Raw genomic sequence first — 27981 nt, 5'->3', positions numbered from 1 at the left:
AAAGCTGGATGCTGTCAGACAGGAGAGGTCCAGACACTGGTGGGAAGAAGGCCTGGGACAGCTCCTGGAAGGATGAAAAAAAGCGCTGTCCTCGGGATCTGTGACAGAGCGTGGCGGTGGCTGCCAGCCCTGTGCTCCTGCATCACCGTGAAGCTCCAGGCGGGAGGGCGGAGGTATTAACGTGTGAAATAGCAGCGAGAAGGAAATATTTTCTCACGCAGCTTGCAGTGGTTTTCTCGCAGCCGAGCTGCCCCAGGCGGGGGCCGTGGGGCTGCGGCTGCAGCACTCCATCGCCGGACACCCACACGGGTGACCGGAGCCTCCCCGCCAGCACCGGCCGCGGCTGGTTCGGGGGTAGAGCAGGGACTTCCCGTTGGCTGCGGCGAGCCGGGGTGCGCGGGGAAGGGGCGGACTGGGGGGCCCGGGAGAGCAGCGAGCGGCACAGCCCGGCCGCGGGGTCCCGGTGGGCGCTGCCCCGCCGCGGGGCCGGGGGGCTCCGCCGGAGGACGGGGAGGAGCCGGGCACAGGGGGGCTCCGGCAGCGCCAGCCCGCGCCGCGCCGCGTCCCCGGCGGCATGGGAGGAGAGCGGAGCGCGGCAGGGAGCCGCCCGCCGGGCCCCGGCATTGGCGGCGGCGCAGCAGCGCTGGCAGCGGCGGCGCCGGGAGCCGCGGCCGCCGAGGGGAGGGGTCCGGCTCCGTGCGGTCGCGGCGGAGCCGGCGCTGCGGCAGCGGCAGCGCGGCGGGGCGGAAGTCCTTTGTTGCAGCCGCGGCGGCAGCGGCAGCAGCAGCAGCGGCGGGAGCGGCGCGGGCACAGCTCCCCGTCGGCGGCCGCCGCCTCTCTCCCCGCGCCGCGGTAAGCGGGGCCCGGGGGCCGCCGCCGGGACCCGGGGAGGAGGAGGCGGGAGGCGGCCGCAGCTCCGCCGGCGGCGGGAGGTGGGAAGTGCCGAGCGGCGGCGTGGCCCGGCGCGGCCCGCCATAGTGGCGGCGGCGCTGCCAGGTAGGGGCTTTCCAGCCGCGGCCGGTGCCTGGCCGGCGGCCGGCGCGGTGACCTTGCTCCCGGCGGCCGGGCAGGGCACGGCGCGGAGCGGAGCGGGAACCGCGCGGGGGCTGAGCGGCGGCGCCGCGGCGGCGGCTCCGGCTCCGGATCGCTCTTTTCCCTCCCCTGCTGCCCTCCCTCCTTCTCTCCGGGGGTCGCGGCGGGCGCGCCCCACCTGCGGGGCGGGGGTCGGGGGATGCGGCGCTGGAGAGGGAGAAGCGGCCTAGGGAGGTGCAGGGGCGACAGGCGGGGAAGGGAAGGGCACCGCGCCGCCCGCGTGGCTCGAAGTCGCGGTAAACATCTCGAGTGCCGCTATCGCGCCTGGCCCCGGCCCCCGCCGTGGGTCCCGCCGCTTCTCTTCCTTTTGTCTGCACAAAATAAACGCCCCAAAACTTCGAGCGAGTTGCGGTAGTTTAGCGAAAAACGGAGCGGAGCTGCAGCCCGGAGGGAATGCTCCACCCTGCCAGGCGGGAGACTTGGGTTTCACTCGGGGCTGGCAGTGCGCTGGATCGCCGTGGGGGCGGCTGGAGAGGAAGGGGAATACTTTTGTCACATAAAAAACAAGCTCTCTGCCGCTCCGGGAGCGGTGTCGAAAGTCTCGTTCTTTAAAGGACGCCTCTTTTCTGCTCGGATAGAAAGGTAGTTGAAGAGAGTAGAGGAAATGGGAGTGAAAACGCTGTGAGTTTGAGGCTGGGGTTTTATTCCTCTCTATTTTTCAGGATTTTTTGTAACTCAGTTTCTCAAGTTTACCCTGTTTCAGCTGATACAGGAGTGCCGGTTCCTCTTGACGTGTAGGCGTTGGTGAACGGGTAGCATGGCTTGGATGCTGCTTAATATTTGGGTGTTTACTGCCAGGTTGTCATTTGCTTGCATTATTTCCCTCGCACTCGAGTATCGCAAGGTACAACACGCACTGCAAAACTATCCGGGGTTGCAACAGTGCGGTGTTCCTTAGGCATTTAATTACACTAAACAAACATTCCTTTAATTAAAGGTGTTTGTTTAACATTCCTCATTACATCTCTTGGAAAAACCCACAGAGCAGCCGTGAACGGGGTGATGCGGGCTTCTCGTTTTTGCCGAATTACAAGTTAAGCTTTCATGGCGAGCGGGGGAGAGGCGTTGGGACCATATGGCCGTGGGGAAAACCGGCCAAACGCGAGCGCTTGCAGAGATTTTCCTAAGCAGCAGCAGCAGCAGCACAGTGAGTTGATATGATGGTGGAGAGATTTTTGGATAACTGGCCAGAAAACCTAGAGGAGTAACAAGTAGTATTAGTTGCACTCTGCTGATGTCTGAGGTTGCAGGGAACCAACAGGCACCCACTGGGGGGGTCGGATGAAGGTAATGAAAATGTGGGTTGGTGCTGCGTGGGAAGCTCTGAGAAATAATAGAAGCCACTTCTTCCTAGTAGCCAGAAAGTTTTGTGTGGAATAAGATCACAGACTTAACAGATGCTTCAGCTCTGCTTGCACAAGTCTTTCCCTTCATCAGACTCAACCACTGTTGTCACTGGCACAGGAATTAGCAGTGATTACGTTGAGAGTGCTCATGCCAACCAGGGATTTGGGTTTTTAGATGCTTTCTTACTTGAATGTGAGTGGCTGCTTCTTTCACAGGATTCTGGTCTTGCTGACAGTGGAGAGCTGTGAAAAACCAGGATGGACAAAGCCACAGTAGCTATTTACCTTCTGGATGGGAAGAGAATAGCTGCTCAGAACTGAGATAGTGAAAGTTTCCTGATGCAAGCCCGGTGTCTTTTCTCTTAATTGTTACAGCTGGGCCTCTTACTAGAGTTGTTCTGGACCTCACACACATGTAGAGTGAGAAGCCATGTGTTAATTTTTCAGTTTGGGCAGTGGTTCTCCAGCAGTTGGGTTATTCTGCCCTGCCTTTGCTTGGGAATGGTTAACACCCTCACCCAAAGAGTTCTGCTGTGGACACAGTGTGTGGGCACAACAGCTGACATAATTTGCATGAGGACCGTTTATATCCTCACACTGGTCTGGTAATTTTGAATTTGTGCACACAGTGTCACTGCAAAACTCCAGAATTCACTGGCTGTTGCCTTTTCTTCCCCATATAAGAATTATTTCATTGGATGGAGACCTTAGTATCCTTATTTTTATTTTTAGTATGCTGAAAGTAAAATGTGAAACATTTAAGATCAGGAAGAGTCAAGAAAACTTTTAGTCTGATCAGTGTGTCACAAGTTACTGTTCTTCATTCATGTGCATCCAGCAACTTGTTACACTGAAGTGCAACCTGTATTTATCCAAGGATCCTTTCCTGGAAGGCACCTGTGACTTCATTTGAGGGTCTCAAGACGTGGTTAAACCACCAAGATGCCTCCAGAAGTTGAAAGTTGGTGTAACTCAAGAGAGCCAAGATGAAAAGGCTCATCTTTCTGCTGCAAAACATAAATTGGGTGTCATAGTTTTTTCCCCCACTAATTGTTTCTTTTAAACATATCATTACCATGTTGCCTGACAGCTGTAAAGGTGCCAGATAAAAGATAACTGTGACTTTCTAGAGTCAACCTTTGTGGCTAGCAAGTTACTTTAAAGGAGTGCATAAGGTCTCTCTAGGACTTCTACTCCCTAAATCTGATCTAAAGTTGTCTGAAGTTGATATGGGGCTTTAGCACAAATTCAGTTATTTTTTCCTGTCAAGCTGTATTCCTTGTCTTTTGAGAAGTGTTCTGACTTAAGACCATGTAATGTATCATAACTAACTTCCAGTTAGCAGTTGAAAAGCATAACTTGCTAAAATTTGACGTCTGTTTCTCATTTGTGGGCACGGATGCTGAATCAGCAGAGAGCTGCTGGCTGAGCAGTGGAGAAAAGGGCATCCAGGAGCTCTGACAGCTCTTGCTGGAAGCTTTGGAGCATCTTCCCTTCCCCTGGTTCAAATCTAGCCCAAATGCCATGAAACTTGGTTTTGCTCTTTGTCCAGGAGTCTGTTTTGAGTTGGTTCAGCCATTGGGATGTGTCTGAAGATGAGTATCTGCCCCATTGGAATCATCTTCCCAACTGGCATGCCTGAAAGGCAGGTGATTGCAAGGGCTGGGAGAGGAGGATAAATTATACCTTTAGTCCTTCATAGCCTGAATAATGGAACTTAATTACATTTTCCCTGCCACTACATGGAATTCCCATAGCTGTTTTAATTTATGATCAAGACTATGCTTGCAATGCAAACTGATCCCTACTCACTGTTGGGGTGAACAATTACCACCTGGCCCCAAGTTCTTTGCTGTTTTTTCAATGTTTGTGTAAACTGAGATACCCAGAGCAATCTCTGTGGCTTCTTATTGAGTATATCTAGGTAGAAGTTGTAGCCTTTTAACAGCTCTGTGGTCAGAGCAGTAGCCAAACACATTAAATTCTTGGGCATTGTGTGGAGAATTTCTACGTGTTCTGTAGGATTTTCTGCAGCATATCAATGCTATCATTTAGGAATCCATTTTTTTTTTTGTAGATCTGACCCACAATGGCAAAATTAGGGGGAAGAGTTCTTGGGAACCCACAGCAGGGTGGGGTATGGAGGCAGACAGTGATGGGGGATTTGCTTTCTGATTCTCCTGTGCTTGTTTTTTGGCTAACTGGGCGTTGTTTGCTTTGAGGTTTTCCCGTCTCATTTTCTATTAGCACCAAATTCCCCACTCATTTATTACACTTTTGTCCAGCCTGTTCTTGGTTTCCAAAGAAAAGCAGCCAGTAACTAAGCATGTAAGTGCTATGTTTTTGCCTGCTCAGCAGTGGAAATGCTGGGTTTTGAAAACCACCTACTAATTTTAGGAGCCGAAAGGCTCCTGAATTCTGAACCTTGTGGTATGTCTGTTTTAAAGACAGAGAAGTTAGCAAAAGAACTTCACTACTTCTTTGCTTGAGGACTTGTTTTACTTCTTTTGTTTTAAAACATTTCAGAAAACTTTGAGTGTGAGGAAATTATGGCATGGAGCTGTAGCAAATATCTGTTTTTTCTTGTTACCCGACTTACAAACAACGTAACTGGTGAGTGTAGTAGTGCAACTTAACCTTGTTCATGGCCACATCTGAATAATATCTAAGTGGTGCTTCAAAAGAAAAGCCTCATGGCAGACAAGTAGCTTGAATCAAAGCTTGGCTGTGTAAAAATAAATATTTTCTAGGGAAATAAAATGCATATGGAGATTTGGAGTTTGAAAATCTGAGTGAAAACACCCAAGTCAGATACCTTCAGTTTTCATTTTCATATCAGATGCTTTTCTAGCACAATTTCTCAGAACACCTCTGCATCATTCAGAATTGCTGACAACATGGCCTGTGCTGCATTTACTGCACAAATCAATCACTGCTGAAGATGGAGTTACTTGGGTTCCACATGGACTTGTGAGGTTGGTGCCTCCAGGATTTGGATGCTTCACCAAGTGTGCTAGTCCATTGGGCAAGTGGCTTGTGATTCTCCTCTCTTTGAAAAAGAGGATCAGAAATAATTAAAAGCTTTGGATTGACAAACTGCATAGAGCTTTAATTTTCCAAGATAATCGTTGTTTAATACATACAGAGGATGGCTCCCACTGGCCTCACTTGCCACCAGTAGTGTTTACCTGTGTGAATAAATTGGACATCCAAAAAATGCAGGCCAGATTTATTAAAAGAACCAAAACAGAAAGATTGAAATTACTTGTCCTGGCACTGAGAGCTCCTTTTAGTCCCTCACCTTTCATTCACTTCACGTCCACCAAATGCTTGGCCAGATGAGCTGGGATCTTGTCTTGTACTGCTCAGATCCTGGACTGATCCAGAGGATGTGCTGAGTAAGGGAGGTTTTGGTAAGAAGGGTGGAAGAATACACTATAATATATACATAATATATGTGTATACCTTGAATTTTCTGTAAAAAGTCCTGCTTTTTTTTCTAAAGCAAACTTCAAAAATAGTTTGCAGTACTTGATCCACCCACATGAGTGATAAATGCAGATTGCTGCCATTTTAGCAATTAACAAAATAATGAAAAATTAGCATTTTCTGAGAGCCTGTTCTTGTTGGGAAGGAGTTTGTCAGCAAGGCTGTCATGCTTGTTGATGGCAAAGGGATGGCAGGATTGGGAATTTGGGGTGCAGTTCCTGCTCTGGGGGTGTGAATGCTGTAATTGTTTTCCACCCATTCCCCAGAAAGAGCTGGTCTGTATTTTTTCCCCTTCTGCCCTAGGCTCTGCAGCCTGGTTCTTCCCAGCCCCTTGCTCAAGTGGCTTCTTCACTCTTTAGACCCTTCATTGCACCCCTTTTTAATTCCCACTGCTGCTTCCTAATTCCCAGTGCTCTGCTCTTGGCTCAGCACTGCATTCCCAATCTGCCCTTTTCTTCTCTCCAGATTTCCAGAGGGTTTCCATCACATCCTTCTGGCATTCTCCCTGTGTTCTCCCTGCATTCCCTCTTCTCCCTCAGCCAGAACTGGGCATCTTCTCCATCAGCACAGGGAAGCTGAGACCCCGTGGTGAGCTGTGCTGTGGAGCAGCCTCCAGGAGGCTTTGCTATCAGCTGTGCTATTGTGGAGGTGGCACATGGAATCATGGAATGGTTTGGGTTGGAAGGGATCTTTAAATGCCACCTAGTCCACCCCCCCTGCAATGAGCAGGGGTATCAATAAAATCAGGCTGCTCAGAACCCAATCCAGCCTGGCCTTGAGTGTTTCCAGGGATGTTGCATCCACCACCTCTCTGGGCAACCTGTGCCAGGGTCTTAACACCCTCATAATAAAAAATTTCTTCCCTCTATCTGAATCAATGTAGTTTAAAACCATGGCAGAGCTCTGTGCAAAAGGGGATTTCATTGTGGATGGCTCAGGTAGGCCCCTGTGTACTAAGCAGCTGCAAGAGGATAAAATGTTCTCAGCGAGGCTGCAATCCGAAGTTTTAACAACTAATAAGAATCTTCAGTGTGAATAAACTGATAATTTGTATCTTCTCCCTCTCAAGCATATAGCTTGGCCAAATTTGGGCAGATTTTTATATTGTGACAATGCATCTAAACCATAATGCTTTCTCCCACATAACGTCTCTCCTCAAAGATTTTGGAAGAGAAACTTCTAATTTCTAAATGAAAAAGTAATAATCTGCATACATGAATGATTTTTCTCAGCCTCATTTTTGGAACCATTTTGGCTGAGCTTTTCTGTGGAGGAGGGAAAAGTAATCAGTCCAAGGTTTCAGAAGGAAAGTTTTGCCATTGCTGGTTGAAATGTGCTGAAGTTTTAAATAGCCCAACACAGGCTCTAGTGGTGGGAAGTGACATCCAGCAGGTTAATACAGCATCCAGAGGGAGGATGCCAGGACTTCATTAACACAAATAACCTGATACACTCTGTTTTAACACCTGTGGTAGAGACCAAGTACATGTCAAACCCAAAACTTTGCCATCCTGCTCAAGCAGCCTCGTGCTCCACCCTTTTCCCTGAGTGGTGACACTGCCAGGGGGTCATTGTTGCATGTCAGGATCCATGTGCTGAAAGCTTTGCAGGAATTCATGTGTCAAAAGGAGAAATACCTTTTACCATTTTTAAAGAAGAAGATTTGAAAAAAGGTGACTTTGTGTGCTGTCACTCATTGTTCCCACCATCTGGAAATGACCCCATCTGCAGGTGCCTGCAGATAGTTTGTGGCCACCTGTTCTAGTGGCTTGCTGCTTGTATTGCTGTTTTTCTATTGGAGGACACAGTGGAGTATATCTATGTAAAAAAACCACAATTAAATGAAACATTTAGAACTTGCCACTTTATGAGGATGGGGAAGTTGACATGAGCTGTCCTGAGCTTTTTCTCAGTTGGCAGCTCACACCAAGAGGCCAATAATGCCTTAGACAGCAAAATCTCATTTTCTCATTGGTTTTCACTCTTAGAATGTGGAAGCTGAAGTTAATTCTTTATCATGATGCAGCTGCCATTCTTAATACAATAGATTGAGTTGCATTTAAGCATCTAATGAATTGCCTCAAATCCAAAACACTTTACCACTTGGAAGAATATGAAGTGCCCTTTTATTATTACTTGATGTGAAGAGCTTTGCTGCTCTTCACAGAAACATCTGAAATCACCCAGTGACACAGACAATAATCAGTTTTTGTACAAAAGGTGTGAAGTTGTTTCAGAGGTTCTCCTGCTTTCAAAGCCACTGCCTTGCAAGTCAGTGAAAAAGAGAAGTGAATTCCATGCAACGAGTTGCATTTCTGCAGTGGGCATCACTGGGCCAAACCAATCTGAGATTATTATGGCAGGGTGCCAGCCTGGAGTTCTGGATGTGGAGGGTTGTATTGAGAGGAGAGGAGCAGCTGCCATTCAGATGCTCATCATCAGTGTAGTTCAACCCAAATCTTCTTGTTCAACCCAAAGCTTCTTGTTGCCAGACAAGATCTTGTGCTGGTGGTGATCCATAGGAGCTGCTGTGTGAGTTGGCAGCAGGGAATATTGCTGGGTGGGGTGAGCACGTTCTTTTCTGGAGAGCTTGGGAGCCTTGCTGCCCTGGCAGTCCTTTGTGGAATGAAGAACGGGGACTTAATGCTAGGTTTGCTGCTTAACAAGCCAGGCAACGCCTAGGACTTGCGAATTCAACACTAATTGTGGAATTTAATTTCTCTACCCATTTTTTCCCCCTAGGAGATGTAAGCTGTTAGGAAAATAAGAAGAAAAATGGAGCATTTGTGTGTGTATTGTGTTTAAATTTTGGACACTTGAAAGAGTGGTTGCAAATCAAACCATGCATTTCATTGAGTCATAAAATGCCCTTTGGTATATGTTATTTGCTAGCCTGTACTTTATTTGTACAAACCTCTTACAGTTATTTGCATTGTTTGCAATAACCTTTCAAAATGTTAAGAATCCTCATTACATCTTTATGTTTTTCATTTCAATTAGGATGTTCTCTATACCCTTTTCTGCCTCCTCACCCCCTCAGCCTGTGCAGTTGGAACAGCTTTTGTGTATCAGTAAAGGTTTTCCAGAGTGAGTCGTGATTAGGCGTTGGCCACACTCGGTGAAGTTTGTCTTTAATCAAACACACACCTCCTATACACAGCGCATTTCTTCTGGATATTTTTTGTTAACATAAACCGTGATGTTTTCTTCCTCTTTTTCTCTTGAGAACAACTTAGTCCTTTCACACAGAGCAGCCCCCAGCACTGGCAGACCTTTCTCTCCACTCTTTGCCGAGGCTTCATTTCACATGGCTCCACCTCTGGCTCTCTCAGTTCTCCATTGCCGAGTTTCTCTTTGTCCGGTTTCCCATCTACGTGTTTTGGTTACATTTCATCTCTCTGAACGAGTGGTTTTGAGAGCAGTTGGAGGCACGGCGTGCACCACTTCCTGCCTCTGCAGTCCCTGTGGCTGTCACGCAGCTCGCCTGGTCACCATCTGCAGCGGGCTCGAACGTGGGACGTGCCACCGCAGCCCGGCTGCCCTCTGCTTCTCAGAATGCGTTTCAGTTTGCAGTTCCTGGTCTGCAGGACGCCTTGCAGAGAAGGTTGAGATGGTCCCTCAGCTGCCACGAAGAGTGAAATGTGTGGAGTAGCTTGTGTGGGTGCTCTGTTGTCTCTTAATTTCCTTTAATGGGGAGGGAAAGACCAGTTTGAGCCTGGCGTGGTTTCCAGTGTGCGTTGCATCATGTGCCCGTTGGACTGGCAGGTAAAAAGGCAAGTTGAGACTGAAGAGTGGTTTCTGACAGCCAGCTCACCTTGTATAGGTGTTGTCCTGGGGCCATCTTACAGAAGTCTACCCTGTGAAGTTTTTTGAAGTTCTGCATTCAGAATTAATATCTGAAAACCTTGGCTGTAGGACTTTGAGATAGATTTGCTAATTTATATTCTAGCAGCTCTGATTGACGTGTGTGCTGGTTATGTTTATTAGTTTACTAGTCTTGTAAGTCTAGTGGTGAGCACATGGAATTATGGATGTTTTCACTGGCATCAATATTCATAAGTAGTTACCAGCAGAGATCTCCAGACAGGAAGCTGTACCGCAGACTGGCAGAATAGGAAGATCTAGAGAGAAAAGAGATGGCAGTTCCTCCCTGCGTTTAAGTAGGCTTTGGGTTTTGTGCTCATGATTTAACAGATACCTTTTTCTTTATGCAGGGCTGTAATCGAAGTACAAGATGGCAAAAACCAGCCATAGCAACTATGTCCTTCAGCAGCTAAACAAGCAAAGAGAGTGGGGCTTTCTGTGCGACTGCTGCATCGCTATCGATGATATTTATTTTCAAGCACATAAAGCAGTCCTTGCTGCCTGCAGCGCCTATTTTAGGATGTTTTTTATGAACCATCAAAACACTACAGCCCAGCTGAATCTAAGCAACATGAAGATTAGCGCTGAATGCTTTGATCTTATTTTACAGTTCATGTATTTAGGAAAAATAATGACAGCCCCTGCCAATTTTGAGCAATTTAAAGTGGCCATGAACTATTTACAGCTATATAATGTACCTGAGTGTCTAGAAGATATACAGGATACAGACTCATCTAGTTTAAAATGTTCATCTCCTGCTTCTAGCACCCAGACTGGTAAAATGATATTTGGGGTGAGAATGTATGAAGACGCACTTGCTAGAAATGGCAGCGAAGCAAACAGGTGGGGCATGGAGCCACCGAGTTCAACGGTAAATACATCCCATAACAAAGAGCCTGAGGAAGAAACTTTGCAGCTCAACAGCTTCCCTGAGCAACTGTTTGATGTCTGCAAAAAAAGCACCACGTCCAAATTCTCTCACACGAAGGAGCGCGTGTCGCACTCGCGCCGGTTTGGAAGGAGCTTCACCTGCGACAGCTGCGGGTTTAGTTTCAGCTGCGAAAAGCTACTGGATGAGCACGTGTTAACATGCACCAACAGGCATTCCTACCAAAGTGCCAGGTACTACAGTGCTGAGAAAATGGACTTTAGTGAAAAGAACTCTACTTCTAAAATGATCTCCACGCAAACAGAGAAATACAAGGGGGACTCGAACCATGCTGTGGATGATTCATCATCTCCTGTGTCAAATGTCACGAGCAGAAAAAGCAGCACGGTTGCCTCTGAAACATCAGGTGAAGAAGGAAGTAGAGCCTCTGAGAGGAAGAGGATTATCATCAAGGTGGAGCCAGAGGACAATCCTACAGATGAGCTGAAGGATTTTAATATTATCAAGGTAGCAGATAAAGACTGCAATGAGTCTTCTGACAATGACGACCTAGACGATGAACAGGAAGAGCCACTTTACAGATACTACGTGGAGGAGGAGATGAGAGAGAAGAGAAATGCTCGGAAGACTCTGAAGCCTCGCTTATCCATGGATGAGGATGAAAGAAAGTGTTTGAAAAGTCCACGGCACCTTAACAGCAAGGCTTCTTCAGTGCAGGAAGATGTGGAGAATGCTCCCTGTGAACTTTGTGGGCTAACAATCACTGAGGAAGATTTGTCCTCTCATTATTTATCCAAACACATAGAAAATATATGTGCTTGTGGCAAGTGTGGTCAAATACTGGTCAAAGGCAAGCAGCTACAGGATCATGCACAGACCTGTGGAGAACCCCAGGATCTGACCATGAACGGGATCAGAAATTCTGAGGAGAAAATGGACTTGGAAGAAAACACCGAGGAGCAGTCAGAAATAAGGGACATGATGTTTGCAGAGATGCTAGAGGACTTCAGGGACAGTCACTTCCAAATGAACAGCCTTCAAAAAAACCAGTTGTACAAGCATTCTGCCTGCCCTTTCCGATGCCCTAATTGCGGCCAGCGTTTTGATACTGAAAACCTAGTGGTTGAACATATGACAAACTGCCTGGAGCAAGATCTGTTCAAGAACTCCATGCTGGAAGAGAACGAGAGGGATCACAGGCGTAAGCATTTCTGCAACCTTTGCGGGAAAGGATTCTATCAGCGTTGCCACTTGCGGGAACACTATACCGTTCATACCAAGGAAAAACAGTTTGTTTGTCAGACATGTGGGAAGCAGTTCTTAAGAGAGCGCCAGTTGCGGCTCCACAATGATATGCACAAAGGCATGGCCAGGTATGTCTGTTCCATTTGTGATCAAGGAAACTTCCGAAAACATGACCATGTACGGCATATGATATCTCACTTATCAGCTGGAGAGACTATATGCCAGGTCTGCTTTCAGATATTCCCAAATAATGAGCAACTGGAGCAGCACAGGGATGTTCATCTGTATACATGTGGAGTATGTGGAGCAAAATTTAATTTGAGGAAAGATATGAGATCTCACTATAATGCCAAGCATTTGAAAAGAACATAAGCATAAACATACTGTTAAAGCATTAAGTTGGCAGCAGAGAGAACACCAAAGCAAAGCATAAGTATAGTATAAAAATTTGAAAAGGAAAAAAAAATTTGAAAATAAGTCTCTTTTTTATTATTTTTTTAAGACCCTCCTAACCATAGGTGTCTGTTTAGGCTCATTAAGTATAAAGCTTTGAAAAGCATCATGTGTTTAATTATTACATTTTCACTGTTTCCTAATACCAGTTTCTGTTCTTAATTTTATTGTTTTACTACGTAGATATACAAATCATTATTTTTAAACTGTAGATTAAAAGCACAATGTTACCCCTTCACTGACTGCTATTAAACAGTTCTCGGATCTTCCGTAAGACGAGTGCTTTAATATTTCCATGTGTTGTTTCTTCATGTGAAAATTTTAGATCCCAGCGATTAATGTGCAAGAGCATAATTGTTCATAATCCCCAAATTAATTTTCAAAATGAAAAAAAAAAAAAAAAAAAAAAAAAAGAAAAACAGACCCAAACCAACAATGCCAAGAAATAATCCTTTGGGCTCTGACTGCTACAGGGGCAGAGCTGGCTGTCCTGGCTCCTGCTTCTTGGTTTTGTTGGAAGGTGCTTCCCAGGCTCAGTTAACCCTTGCAGGCTCAGTGCTGTGCACCAGGGGGAAGGGAGTTAATGATTGTCGGGATAACCAAGGGGTGCCAGCACAATGATCATTTTCCAGATGAAATTCCTAGCAGAACTGTTCAACTAATATTGGCCTTTCTTTGACTGTCTGTACCTCCGTGGGTATATTTAACCTGCTTATCCTAACATACAAGGGAGGAGTGGCTGTGGTGGGTTGCTAGGAATGCAGTGTGGCCATGTGTACTGAAGACTGCATTTTCAGCCTAGCTGTGAACCGTGCCTTGCTGCTTGTGTTGGAAAGTTAAAAGCAGGGTGGGTGTGGAGATAGTCCCATTGCTTGGGACCTTAAGGTTTTTTTTGCTTCTTGTTTTCATGATACTTTATGAATGTTCTGTTTCTCAACAAGAATATAACAAGACTGCAGAGTTTGCTTAATAAATGTATATATATTTTATGCCTTTTAAGATTCCTTTCTGATTCTAGCAGAGTCTATGCAGCTTGTCTCTTAATTTAATTGACTTTAAAAATCCTACTAAGTACCAGCTGACATCAATTCAGTGAGGTACTTTGGCCTTTGACAGAGCAACTGGCTTTGACTCTTAGGCACCAGCTGTCTAAACGTTTGTTAAGTGTGTGATTTGTGATGGGGTGGAGGAAAGGATCCTAATATGTAATTGTGGAGAAAACAATTTAGAAATAAAACCTAGTTGTACTTTCTCCCAGCAGATCTCACTTTATCAAAGACGGTGGTAATGCTATTTCCCACTGAGCTATGGAGTAATTTAGATCAGCAATTAAGGCAGTTGGAGTAGATGATCATTGCAGGTCCCTTCCAAGTGAAATGTTCTATCACCTCATGTGCCAGTGGTGGGGTTGAGAACAGGAGCCAGGAGCCGACGGTCTCGTCCAGGGCTTTCATGTGCTTGTTTCTGTCAGAGTTAATTTCATTCCTGGTTTCTTGGGGATTATGAGGGATATCAAGTTTTAATTTTAGACAATTGAGAGGAGTGGATACAATTCAGAATCTCCACTTTAACTGTGAAAAGTAGTGTGAGTCGCCTTGCATTTATTCAGTTTTAAATGTGCATTAGGATTTCTCTTGGTTGGCACACGTGTGCATTGCTGCAGTGATGGAGAAGGCTCCCCACCCGCCCTTGGTCCTGAGCCAGCAGCTGCTCCAAGGCACAGCTGCTTTGGGTGCAGTTTAGTGGGCTTTTAGTGTTTTGCTTTAACTGCTCAGTCCTTTGTTTTCTTGTATGATGCTGAAGTCAGCCAAGTCCTCGATAGCACTGGGGCCAAAAGAGCACAGGCATAAATACACTCCAGCACTCCAGAGCTGGGGGTTCATACACTGCACACAGAGATTCCCTGACATGCAGATTATCCTTCAGTATCAGATGGATTGGGAAAAGCAGTCAAGGGAAGTGAAGGAGAACTGGAGAGAGCTGGCAGGAGGGTCTGGTGACAATGGGGAGTGGGAAAAGAGATCCTGAGTGGGAAAAGAGATCCTGAGTGGGAGGGAGCAGCAGAGGCAGGCAGCAGGATTAGAGCTGTGCAGTGGGAAGCGAGTCCCCAAGGTGGCATGGAGGGGGTGGTGGAGGAGTGGATAAAATGTCCCGGCTGTGGGAGAGGAGCGAGGATGACTCAGCTTGGCAGGGGAGCCTGGCTGAGCCATGAGCTCAGGGACAGACGCGGGCGCGTACCAAGCACGGCCGGCCCTGCCCGCAGCCCGGGCGGGCTCAGCCCCAAACAGACCTTGCTGAGGAGCAGGAGTGACCTCTGCCATGTAAGGGATCAGCCCTGCATTCGGTGAAGGGCTCAGGGTGATTTATAGAGCCTCCTGCTCAGGATCAGGAGCCCTTGTTTACAGCCTGCTGGTCTGAACTTGACCCAAAAATGTTTCTTAAAGAATGCGAATTCCTAGTGTAAGTAGACCTGCCAACTACAGAAGCTAAGTGGAGAAACTGGGAATGATGGTATTTACGTGTACTATCTAACTTCATAAACACCCTGAGTAGCTCTGTTTTTCAATTATAAGCTGTGTTGTAGTAGCCTTTCAAAGTAAAGTTTGTTAAACCTTTCCAACTGAACTTGAATTGATGTTTTTTCCTGTTCTAGTGAGACAAAACTCAGTGCCCTGGAGTTCACATATATGATAGTTTATGCTAAGGCTCACGAAGAGCATGAATTGCACTGCAGGGAAGCTTAAAAGTGGATCTACTTACATGTAGGCAGAAAAAATCAGAAGGACTGAAGTAGCCTGGGAAGTGATCAAGGGGAGTATAGGAGAACATAAACAAGTCAGCCTGGCTTGCAAGTAGATGGGTGTTTAAATAGATGAGTATTTCAGATGACATGTAAAAGCGTGCAGGGGAGCAGCATGGGACTGTTAGAGAAAAGGCCTGGAGTGACAGGAGGAATTTGGCTGCTGTGAAAGGGGAGAAGCTCTGGGTGCTGAGGCAGCCTGGGGCTGGCCACTCCTGAATGCTCTCCCCAGAATGGGACAACATCTCCAGGAGGGTGAAATGATGGTGTTTCAGTGCTCCTACCATGACAAAAATGATTTAGTGTGGAGACAGAACAAAAGCTGACATGAAAAAAATCCACAGCAGTTATCCTAGAAGTTTTGCTGTTACTTGAAAGATTGTGAAGGAGAAGCAAATATATTTAAGAATTCTTTTCCTCTAATTTGTACTTTTCTGTTGCCATAACATTGTTCCTTTGCATCTTCTTAGTGAATATTGGCGTGTAAAAGCACTTAAGGATCTTTAAAACTGGAGGTGTAAGCATTGCACAAGGCGTAGCCAGAAAGAAATAGATTTGCTGGATGCCATCAGTTATATTTTTAAGTGATTTGCTATTCTTATTTTTGGAGGACCTCTCTCTGCTCTGTTGTTTTTCTCATCTTGGCAGTGCTATGGGCTGCGATCCTGAGAATTTATAAGTGGCCAGCCTAGCTCTTAGCTTTCAAGATTTACTGAAAGTTAAAAAGAGGGAATTCATGAAGACTTGATATGAGCTTTAAAATATCACAATAGCTATTGAGCTTCTTTTACAGTTTCAGAGGAGATGTTTAAAATGTTTATATACATATATATATATATACTCGTAAATGCTTCCTGCTGACTTGTTAGTTCAAGTATTTATATTTGTGTATAATGGTATTTGTAGCCAACAGGTCTGTGGAGATATCTTGATTTCAATAAATAGAGTATAATGGAATTCTAGGAATTTATGCTTTAATTAGGGACTTCTCTATGTAATATTATCAATTGGTGTAAAACATAATTCAGCTTATTTTTTATTCAAAGCTGAAGACAGAAAGTATATTGCCCTGGAGAATGTATTAAAAATATATTGTTATAAAAGTGAATAATTTGACTTCACGATTGTATTTGAATACTCTAGTGGTAAACAATCAAGAATCTCAGAGCTATTGGTGAGGATTTGACTTTGCTCCTGGAGGCTGTGCCACCTTGAGCCCTAGCAGCCCTTTACTTCTCCCCATGAGTTTCAGCTCTCCTCTCCCCCGTGTGCCACCCTCTGCATTGTCAAAAAGCACAGACCTATGTAGCTTCACAATGAACTGAATCAAACAACGGGCGTTTTTCTATTCCCTGTGGGGCTGGTTTTTGGCTGGATCAGTTCCCTGCTGTGCTTCCCTCTCCATCTCTGTGTCAGATCTTGTGCAAGCACAATAGAAGGGGTGGCACGAGAGGAGGAATGAGTGGCTGGGTTGCTTAAACATGCTGTACAGAACTCAGACATATCCTGAATTTAACTCGGTCTCTGTCTCCCCCAAGCATCCTCGGGGAAGCTGAGCTCTTACATTCATCTCCTATTTCCTGATAAGGAAAAAGGCAGCCCAACCTCTTCCAAGTGAGACACATCTCTGCTATCTGCCCTCTTCGTGAGAACTGGAAACCTTCCTGCATTCAGCTCATCCCACAAATATGCTCTGGAGCTTTCTTGGTGTTTCTTGCAGCAGACTGGGTCCTGCTCCACACCACTGGGTTTGTGTGCTTGGCCTGGCCCGAGGCCAGGAATGAGCTGGGCCCCTTGTCTGGCCAAACACCAGGAATGGCTCCCACCTTCCTCTGGCCTTCCTGCCCTCCAGCTGTGGGCCCAGATGCAGCTGTGGGGCTGCTCTGTTGCCCTGTGCTTTTCCCAGCAAGGGGAGACAGTCCCCTCATTTTTGGTCTAATGCTGAAAGCTGGGGGTAATTCCATGTGTAAGTTAAGCTGATGCTGGCAGTATCTGTTACTATCCCTGTGTGCTTCTGACTTTTAAGTTCTGCTCAATCTCAGAGGGTTAAAAATCAAATCTTCTGACTTCCCTAATTCTCAGCTGCTTTGATGCTTGTTGCAGACTTACAGACCTACAAGATGAAGCATGACTAATTTGACTTTATAAAGTCTACTGAAGGCTAGAAATTAGGAACATGTTTTCAAAAGCTGACATTTCTGTAGTTCTCAGCTGTAAACCACTTTTCTGTATTTTCTTCCAACTTCCAAAAACTCCTAAAATACTGTTGTGCAGTGTATTCTTGAGATGTGTGAGTAGGCTGAGATTTTATAGGGGAAAGATGCCAGAATCAGGACATGTTTTATAAATTAAGTATCTTCTGCTGATTTACAGTCACTTCCACAATTCTGGAATTAATTGTGATTTTATTTTTTAATGCAGAAAGACAAATCTTAATTTGTAACAGGGCAGTATAGCTCATGACTCAGGAATCACTTCATCATGACTATAAATATTCAGCTCTGAAACAAACAGCCCATGTTTCTTTCCGTGTACTTGAATGGCCTGTGCCAGCTTCATAGGAGAAATGCTATCAGATCTTTATTTGGGTTATTTTTGCCCTCAAATATCTTGTAGGGTGGGGATTTTAAAATTAATTTAAGACATAAGAAAACAACATCATTCATCATGCTTTTAGAGAAATGGTTTCCAGTAATTCATGCAGATTCCCTGTGTAAGAGTGGTTGGAAATAGATTTTTAAAGTTTTACATTAATATATTAAAGGGAACATAACAGAACTATGAGATGAGGAATCCTCAGATGGTCCAAGGCCAGGCTTTGTCTCTTTTGTGTAGCCAGCGTGGCATACCTCACCCCAGCAGCCCTGAGCTTCAGACATGGTCAGGATCTTTGATTCTCTTGCAAGAAAATGAAAAGGTTTAATCCTTTCCTGTGCCTTCTGGCATACTAAAAACCATACTAAATCTTCTTGCAGCTACAACCACAAAAACAATGCTGCATCTAGAATTTCCGGTGGGAGGAAAAAAAAAAAGAAATGGTTCAAGAACTTCCCTCTGAGAGTGTTCTGCTGCATTTATTGTTTTCACTCAAACTGAGGTGTCATTTGCATCAATGAGATTTTGGGGTGTACTTTTTTTCATCTTCAAGTAAGATGTGATTTCAGATAAATATGTCTTGTAATTCTGTAGATATCCCAAGACTCCTCACAGGGATTGAATGCATCCCTTACAGATCTCTAAATTCTGGAAGCTGTGTAGATTGTAGGAAATCCACTGGAAGTCAGGACTGTTGTATATCCTTAGTTTCTCAACTTGTCTGTCAGGCAAAGTTCTACTAATATCAGCAGTTGCCAAGGTCTCTGTAGCAGCTGCACTGTCAACACAAAAATGCAAAAATCAGTCTTTCCCCCTCTCTTTTCCCCCATCTCCTCTGATGACAGAGTTGCTATTTTAAAAACACATCCTTTTGGCTCTTTTATTTGCCTTCTGTTTTTTGAAAAGGAAGATTTGCTTTCTTCCTGTTTTACAGCAATGACTAGGGCTGAGAAGTTGCCTTTTTTAATAATTCTCCCATGTTCAGTTGAACCTACACAACTCAGTAATACCTGTTCTCTCCTTTTTAGGTAACCATCCCACTACATTGCGGATGGTCACCAGAGCGACTTCTGCTTCTGACTCCCCAGAAAATGAAAGGGAAAAATAACACACTGTCCTTCTCTCCATGGCAAAAGCCCCAAAGACCATTAAAGTTTGTGGAAATGCAGATAAGCTGCCTAAAAATAGAGTTTTGCTGAATACCATAAATTGCTTTTGGTTTTGGCAGCAGACACACCAGACTTCTGGTATCGGTTACGCTCTTCTTACACAAGTCCTAGTTAGGGCTTTTATTTAGGATGCTAAAGATGGCAGCCTGGTTTCTTCCCTGCCTCTGGGTTTCTTACTGGTACCTATTGGTACAGAGTAACAGCTTCCAAACTACTGAGGTTCTGGTTTCTAGCCATTGGTTATTGAATTGCTTAAGACAAATCAGAAACGTTTTAAGAGACAAAATCTAAAGTATCCCTCCTTTGGGAAAAGGATAGATACAGTAATATTGTAGGAAGAGGAAATACAGGGTAGGATCCCTTGGAGCTGATCAAGAAATTGTCTTAGTACCTCTCACAGCCCAGGAGAGAGCTCAGATGTCTGAGCAACATTGTTATCAGGTGAATTAAATAGAAGTTGTGTACACTTACATATGCTGTAAAATATGACACTTAATACTCTGCATGCCTGGAAGTCTCAGGGTTAGCCCCACCTAGTCTGCTTTCAGTGGATTGTGTTTCACTTAGATTTTACTGGCCATTGCTGACATGGTCAGTTCTGCCAAAAAAGACAAGAGGTCCCGATGTACAATAACTTAAAAACCAGAAAATAACTCAGTCAAGACACGAGATTTTACAGTAATGGTTACAGTTCTTTCAGCTTTAGTTTGTTGTGCAAAGAGTTAAATAGTTCAAAGGCAGTTTCCTTTGGGGAATGTTTATTTGATCAAGTTCAGTGTGGCTTAGACCCCAAATAGAAATACCAACTTCAAACAGAGCACTACTATGAGAGAAGGAATAGTCTGTGGCCTTCCAGACCTCACAAGCTATGTTGGCTTGTTACACAGAGTCAAAACAAAGATGTCCCTTAGAGCAGATATACATTAACTCAGTGTATTTCACACACCACATCTTTTATCCCCCATCTGCTTCTGTCCCTGGTCCTTGGGCTGTGACAAAGTCAGAGATCCTGGGTGAACTACAGACCTGCTCAGTGAAAAGCATGTCTGGAGTGACTGAACCATCCAAGCTACTTGGGCTGTTAGAGGAGTTACTGCTCCTGTTTGCTGAGTCTGAAGTACTCCATCCTTTGGATTTTGGAACAGTGCTTTTCTCTGCTTCTTGTTCCCTTTACATTGCAGGAAGCAGGGTGAGGAAGAGCCCAGTGGGTGCTTCTCTTAGATGGAGCCTGGAAGATTTTGTTGGCTGAGTAGTGTTGTTTTTTTTTTTGTTGTTGTTGTTTTGTTTGTTTCTTCATGTCCTTAGCTGGCTGAATCTTCAGAGTTCTAATAAATGCACTAAGCCTTGAAAAAGCATTATTAATGCATGATGAGATGCATCAAGTTCAGCCACTGAACATAAGAAAGGAATCCATGCAGATGCTGTTAGCACAGGAACCTGATCTCGGGCCAAATCTGGAGAGTCGTCTTTGATCTGCCTCCAGATCCTCCTTTTATTTGTAAACATGCAGCTAATCACAGACTTCCTCTGACTTTGATGAAGTGGCAGGAGCCGCATCCCCTGTGAGCTCTGGCGGGGCTGGAGCGCCGCAGATGCTCGGGATGCAGGATGCGCGTTCCGGCGCCATCTCGTGGCCCGTCCCCGTTCCCGGGGCTGCGGCGCTCGGGATCGGGGGGAGGAGGTGAAGCGGATCCTCCCGGCTCTGCATCCCCGCACAGAAACTCGCTCAGGGCGGGTTTAGAGCCTGCGAGGAGGGCGCGGCGTTTATCGCTCATCTCCCTTCCTGCGGGCTGCACCCACCCCACCGCAGCTGGCGCTGAGCAGCGGCGGTTCTGCTGCCTCATCGGAAAAATGGCTTTTAATATTCACGGGCAGCCCACCTTCCCGCGCTCAGAGGTGATCCCGCATGTGTTTGAGGGAGGAGGTGGAATGCAGCTGAGCTGTGTGTGTGAGTTGTGTGCGATTTGCAAACGACAGAGATTTTGGACTGCAAAGTGCAGGCTGGCATGGTAATGAACAGCAATGGTAAACACTGATGTTGCCTGGGGAAAAACAGTGCTCACATGCATACTGTAGTTAGAACATCTTTTTTTCCTCCTTTGTTAGTTTACAAAAAAAAAAACAACAAACAAACTTCTGAGCTAGTCATGTAAGAGTTACTTTGCAATAACAGCACCACTCCAGTGAATTCCCCTCCAAGATTTTAAGAATGTGGCAGGCAGACACACAGCCTTGCTGCCAGAACCAGCAGTACTTTGAAGGTAGCAGTTTGCCCAAGACCTGTTTCCACCATTCACATCGCCCTTGTGGCACAAAACAAAAGCCCTTTGTCCCAGCTGGCCTTTTTGCCCACCTTAAGTATTTGACATGGCACAGAGGGCAGATAAAATACCAGACAAACCTGGGCCTGGCACATACAGTGAGTGAGAGCCTGGCCACGGTGCACACTGAGGTGTGGAGCATCACTTGAGGCTTTCCTCTCCAAGGTGAGCCAGGAAATTCAGCCCTGAGCTGGCCTTGAGGATGCTTTGGCAGGTAAGTAATGCAAAGAGCTGCCAAACCTGGCTTCATGTGCAGCCTCTGCAGAGTAGACACAACCACCTGAGCCAGGGCTGCCACAGTCTCATAGAAACACCAGGTGTAAGTTGTCCAGAAGTGGCACACTCATACACTTTATACAATGTGATTCGTAGATCCAGAGAAAGAAGTCAGTGTGCAAAAAAGAAAAAAAAACCCCAAAACCAACAACCCTGAGGATTGTCCTCAAGTTACAGTTTTGTCCTCCATGCGTTTCCTGTTTCTTGATTGTTCCTATCAGACACAAAGCTGCTCGTATTTGTCATGAACTAGTGTGGCTGAAAGAGACTTACAGAAATTGTAGATATTTATACAATTTATCTGCATTTAGCCTGAAATAAGATTTTGGGGGGTGTGTGGGGGGTGTGTGTGTCAAGTAAATTCATAACAGTTACCTCTGAGTTAGGCAAGATCAAAAAACCCACAACCAAAAATACAGTCAAATATGAAGCAGTAAGAAGTATTCCAGAGTGGGGGCGTTCCAAGCCATGGGTGGCTGAGGGGAAATAATACTCATACAATTTTTTGAGCATCCACTAAGCCAAGCCATAAACCACTGCTGAAAAATAACACATACAGTATGAAAAATTACTTCTGGGAGGTTTGGGAAGTGAAGTTTTTCTTCAGCAAATCTGTAGCTGTTTTGAAAATGGAAGGCAAAGAAAAAGAAGCAAGAGTTTCTGAAACAAGATGACAACATTGTTTAAGGTCGTGTTCTGGTGGGGTAGGGGTTGAAGGAAATGTATGGCTTTTTTTAAAGAGTTCCTGACTGTGGTGGGTGCTCTGAATATAACTGAAGGATGGGTATTTAGAGCAAAACCACACATGGTGAGGTGGGAGGGACCACATCATGCTAGCAAATACAGTACTGCAGTGTGGGCTTCTGACTTTTAATATTTTTCTTGCATTTCTTTTCTGCATGGCAGTAGTGAAATAGGGACTTCTAAGCTTCTGAACAACTGAGAGAACCAGATTTGGAGAAGACATGAGGAAGAACTGGTCGGCAAAAGATTTCATAAAAACTCAGAACCTCGTGTGCCAGATCTGAATTGGCACCACCTTTGCTTTTTTGACATACTGCAGCAGTCGCAAAAGGCACCAAAGCAGTCAAATTAGAACATGCAGTAAAAGTTGTTTTGGACTCTTCTATGTATCATAAATCTTACTTCCTTGTGACTATTTCTTACAGCTGCAAAAAACAAATTTGAAGTCTTTCATGCAGCAGACAGCCAAAAGAGGCAGATGCCAGGTGTTAAGGGCTGCACTGAAATGAATTTGCAAAATTTCTATTCACACGCTGGAGTGCTCCTTTTCTGAAATGAGGCTTCTTAGAGTTGCTGTCAAAAACTGTGTAGATTTTTTAGTTCAAACATTACAAGTATACTCATGCACAATGCTAAACTATCAAGTGTTAAAAAAGAAAAAAAAAAAAAAAAGAGTAAGAGGTGGAAAAAAAACCCCTTAAAACTGAGGACAGAGGGTCCCTGAGGAAGGACAGGATGGTGAGAGAGATCCAGCTGACTTGATTTCCCCTGCTGCCATGATCATCATTTGCAAGCTGAAGAGGACCTTCCATGGAGCACAGTGCTTCTATGTGGAGAGTAAAGAAATGGTGCTCTGGTCTTTTAAAAAGAATGCTGAAAATTTCTTACCATCAAGGAGATGAGTAAATGTGAAATAATCTTCACAGGGCACAGAGTGCACCTTGTGCTGGAGCTAAGCCTTGCAAAAGCTGGCTCAAAGAAGAGAATCAGGCGTTCATGTTCAGATTTGAACATTTTAGGAGTGCTAATGTTTCCAGCTAAATTAATGAGGGGGAGGGGGGAACCCTTACCAAAAAAAGCAATAAGGCAGTAAATGCTCTAAATTAGGGAAAGCATGAATTATAAAAATATTAATTTCTTTTGCTTCTCTCAGACAACAGTGGATAAAATTAAGACATGTAAGCAGACCTAACATACTGATTATATTCTGCTGTAGTTACGTATCTTACTAATTCTACTCATTTTTATAAAAGGATGTTTCATTGTTCACTATAACTGTTATCCCAAGAAGAGTCTGTCTACAATTTTATTTATAATTGGCATCATTTTCATTACTGTTGTTACAAAGTGTGTACAATATTGTCTGTATTGCAGCTTGTATAGGGCATGTTGTCTGTGCTTGCTTTACTCTTTTTTGAGTTTATAAAGTTACTATACAAATGCAAGAAAAGATGTTCAGATATCTTTGAATGTGGTTGCTTAATCTAATTACGTAGCCCCCCAATGTTTCAGCAGATACATGTTGAAGGTATCAGCTCTATTAACACATAACCCTTAAACATTAATGTAGGTATTTTAAAAGCCTCCAGTGCAGCACTGGAGTGCTGACACTTCAGTCCCTGTGGCTGTATGGAGCCAAGGGGAGGATGGTGAATATCTGGGCAAAGCCAGATACCACTGGGGACTCTGCAGGGAGAAGGCACAAGATATCCAAGAGCAAATGGGATGTCCTTTCTATAGAAAACATGAAGGACCTTAAGAGCAGGACCATCACAAAGCAGAGGAGAGAAGGGAATACATTTCTAGCATTGCCTTCGACAGTATATAAAGTGTAGGACATCTTGAACAGGCTGTGACTGTTCTGTAACTTAGCAATTACTTCTAGTCTATGTAGAGTATCAGTAAAGACATTCCAGGTTAGTTATCATTATCTTTAAAGCTTATTCTGTGCTTTGCAACAGTATCTTTAATAAAATACTCTTAAAAATCTGCTTATTATTCTCATTTAATTCCATTTTATACCTGACTTGATAACAGTCCTGGCAACAGGGTGAAGTTACCACCTGCTTCATCAGCTCCTGTGTTTTTCCCATTCATCTGCTAATGGCAAGAGGGAAAGCAGAGATGAATAAATATGCAATATTCATAGAAATGAGAAAACAAGAGAAATTCATAGTATGCTACCATTCAATTAGTATAAAAATTGTTCACACTAGGCATATCAGTAAATCTGAGAGATTAATCACATACTGATCTCTGAGTAAGAAGTATTGGTCTTTGCCTGTGTTTACAGTACACCATTTATCTTGTTTAAGACTTAGCATAATTTTACAGCTTTACAGTTACTGCCAATAATTGCAGTATATTGTTTAACACCATCACAGCAGTTCTAGATAAAATTGTCTGTTTTCATATATTTATTCCCTGGACCATATAGAATATCCTTTTAATATCTTCAAACAAGACCAAGCAGAGTTCAGCTACATTAACAGATAAGATTAGAATTCAGAATAATCCTGGCAAGGTGCAGATGGGACCTGAAAACATTATTTAATAGGAAAAAGTGCAAGCTGGAACCATTAGCTGTGCAAGTGAAGGAACAGCTACTTAATTTCATGGAATCCTAGAATGGTTTGGGTTGGAAGAGACCTTAAAGATCATCCAGTTCCAGCCCCCTGTCATGGGCAGGGACACCTTCCACCAGACCAGGCTGCTCAAAGCCCCATCCAGCCTGGCCTTGAACATTTCCAGGGATGGGGCAGCCACAGCTGCTCTGAGCAACCTGTGCCACGCCTCACCACACTCACAGTAAAGGATTTTTTCCTTATATCTAAACTAAATCTACCCTTTCAATTTGAACTGAAAAGTTGAAATTTGAAAAAGCAAAAAGAAAATAATTGATGCAATATTTTGGATCATATTCAGAAAATTAATCTGCAACATCATGGTGTTGCAAAGAAAGGTAAAAACTGAAATGTAGAAACTGGAGTATCATCTGCTCCTTCAGAACCATTAAGGCAAGAGCTGGTAACATCTCCAGTTTTGAGCATAGCACTTGAAAACTAAGATACAAGGTGCATGCAGAGAATCCAGGAGATAGCAGTAAATGTCTGGAAACCAAGAAGATTTTGCTTCTGAACACAAGTTGAGTGATTTTAAGTCATTTTACAAGAAGAGATGGTAGAGGGAAAATACAATGACTTTCATATATAAAATCTGGTTGCAAAGAAAAATGACACAACTGTTTCTCATATCCACAGTCAATATGAATAAAAATAATTGCCTTAGATTTGCACAACAGGAAATCTTGTTTGAACACAAAATGGGACTAAATGACCTTTTCTGGTTCTGTCATTACTGGAAAACGTTTTGCTTTAAAGTCACTTGCTTAGGACTGTCAGTAGAGCTGGTACTGGCTGCAAGAAAAGGAGGCTGCAGTTAAAGGAATAAAGAACTCACTGCCTAAAATGCACAGCACACCAGTTTATCTAGTTAGCACTAGTGATACTAACTCCAGCTTTTAATCATGCCTCAGCAAACTGTCAGAAGTCTATGTAAATAAACGTGCTTAAAAACCACTTAATTTTAAAATAATTATTCTTTGAAGCATCAAGCATTAGTTTAATCAGTGCTGACAATTTCCATGGTTTTATTGAGTCTAATCAATCTGAGGCAGCCTGCTTTCAGTTGTGAGATGGTGTAATGAGCTATTTATTTATTTAAAAAAATTAGACCTGCAAATTACATGGAATATCCTAAAAGTGTAATCTGAACATATGGTAAAGATGAAAAAGCCAGAAGGTGAATAAAGCCACTAGGTTTATAATTTTAGGAGATCTGACTCATGAGTTTTGAACTTCTGGTTTGGCAGTATGAAATTACAGTGCCCTATATTCTGCTGTTCTGAGTATTTCCATAGTACTGATCATGCATTTGTGTCATTTGCCAAAAACCACGTTATACAGATTTGCAGAACTGTATTTGTTATTCACAAAAACAAAGGAGCACTTATTTAAGTAAGATGATGTATTATGGCTGCCCTTTAAATTAACAAGGAGCAGCTGTGCACAAAACCTGGAGATATATAAATACAAAGTAGTTCCCCCCACATACACTATGATTTTTAATGCAACCTTGTTAGAAGAATCTTGTCATTTTATACACTGGTAGTTCTTGTCTGAATTCCAAGTACCAGACATAGGTTCACAAATATAAACAAGATTAAAAACTTCAGTGATGAAAAAGTATTGTTATAAAGTATTACTTGATCTTAGAATAACAGTTGCTTAGACTTTTCTGAGCTGATTGCTGTATTATAAAATAATCCATTCTCATGATACGATCTGATGTATGCAATTTTTGGGATAATTTTACAAGGGAAATGGGTATTAGGGAAATGGATACGAGGGAAATGAATACCAGAATTTAAGTCTAAGGTCTTCTGACTGCCAAACCTGAAAAAAAATCATTCATTGCATTTCAGCTTTATCTTAATGATCCAAGTGCCTGATGTCTGATTGGACTGTAGCTTGGGCTCAGTCCTATTTTTATACTACGTTGCCTTATGAAACACGTGGGGAAAAATCTTCCTTTTATCAAGATAAAGATAAGGGTTGAGTTCTCAGTTCTGATCCAGATACTGAGCTCTTGCTTCACTGAAGAAATCTAAATATCATCTTCATTTCTGGCTGGGTGGTGTAATGGAGAATAGCCTACAGCATATTACATAATGCTGCCAAACAGGAGGCATGGGTGCATAATTGATCCTAAACACAAATAAACGGATCAGAAAGAGGCCTGCCACTGCCAGAGGTGCCAAATGGCTGCTCTGGAAGTTGCTGTGAAAATATGGCTTACAGATTCAGGATGAGGGAATAACAGCAAATGTTTTGTTAAAAGGAAAATCAGACTTGTGCTGAAGCCCTCCCCATAAAGCTCGCTCTTTAATTTCTGAACCAGTTGGTTTGGCTCACCTGTACCATGATTGCATATGAAGCAACATAAAAGGGAATCATGTGGCTCTTCCCATATGAGCGGATGACTGCATGGATGAGTTGGTTCACAAACTGCTGACAAAAAGCAGGCTGGTAATAGCTCTGCTGAGAAGAGAGAAAACTCTAATGAGGTTTTAGAGGTTGCTTCCTCTCGTTAGACTGGACTTTCTCCAAGGACATCAGTAAGAGGTGAATGCAAGAATATCACATGAACTTCTGACTGAAAGCTTAAAAAGCAGCTGGGACCTAGACATATCTTTGTACAGAAGAAAACAGCACCTGTGTGCCCAGCTGTAATGAAATATTTCTGCAACAGGCTAAATGACCTTCTGCTACAAGCTAAACAGCCTCAGTGCAGAGAGCTTTGGATTTCTCCTTAGGATGTCTCTTTACACCAGCAGCATTAAAATTGTGTGCTCATGTGTTCCTCCAAGATCTTTTCCTCAGATTTACTACAGCAAAACATCTCAAATGATGAAATAAATAGGACTCAGGGTGAGCAGTAATCCAGTCAATGCAAACACCTCTTCAGCAGGTTACCAGCAGATGTAGGTATCAGCACAACCATATCAGGGCCACACTAGTTATTGGGCCAAGGAAACCCCAAACAAGTTTTGTCTGGAGCTGTTGTATATATTTTGTGTCTGGACTGATAAAAAATAGTTAAAAGCTTTGGGCCAAATAAATGAAATGTCACTTCTAAA

The 27981-nt window shown here is 44.0% G+C and overlaps 1 protein-coding gene across 7 annotated transcripts; it reads left to right on the top strand.

The window, feature by feature from the left end:
* Positions 1 to 35: 35 nt before the first annotated feature.
* ZBTB1 (zinc finger and BTB domain containing 1) lies at positions 36 to 27981 on the top strand. 7 transcript variants are annotated; one of them, XM_079308256.1, is made up of 3 exons: positions 36 to 173; positions 10142 to 12053; positions 22446 to 27981. In XM_079308256.1, the coding sequence occupies exons 2-3, from the start codon at positions 10162 to 10164 to the stop codon at positions 22480 to 22482; spliced, it is 1929 nt and encodes a 642-aa protein (XP_079164382.1). In that variant the 5' UTR covers positions 36 to 173; positions 10142 to 10161; the 3' UTR covers positions 22483 to 27981. The 7 variants fall into 7 exon arrangements, with proteins under 7 accessions (XP_079164382.1, XP_079164378.1, XP_079164376.1 ...); XM_079308254.1 differs by lacking the exon at positions 36 to 173 and adding an exon at positions 607 to 852; XM_079308255.1 differs by lacking the exon at positions 36 to 173 and adding an exon at positions 862 to 996.

The sequence above is a fragment of the Erithacus rubecula genome (assembly GCF_903797595.1).
Source record: "Erithacus rubecula genome assembly, chromosome: 6".
Taxonomy (NCBI): domain Eukaryota; kingdom Metazoa; phylum Chordata; class Aves; order Passeriformes; family Muscicapidae; genus Erithacus; species Erithacus rubecula.
Note: the sequence above shows the minus strand (reverse complement) of the source record. Positions and strands in the feature narration are given on the sequence as shown.

What these genes read in the sequence shown, in the direction of transcription:
- ZBTB1 (XM_079308252.1), top strand. Translation starts at nt 10,162, where the DNA reads ATGGCAAAAACCAGCCATAGCAACTATGTCCTTCAGCAGCTAAACAAG.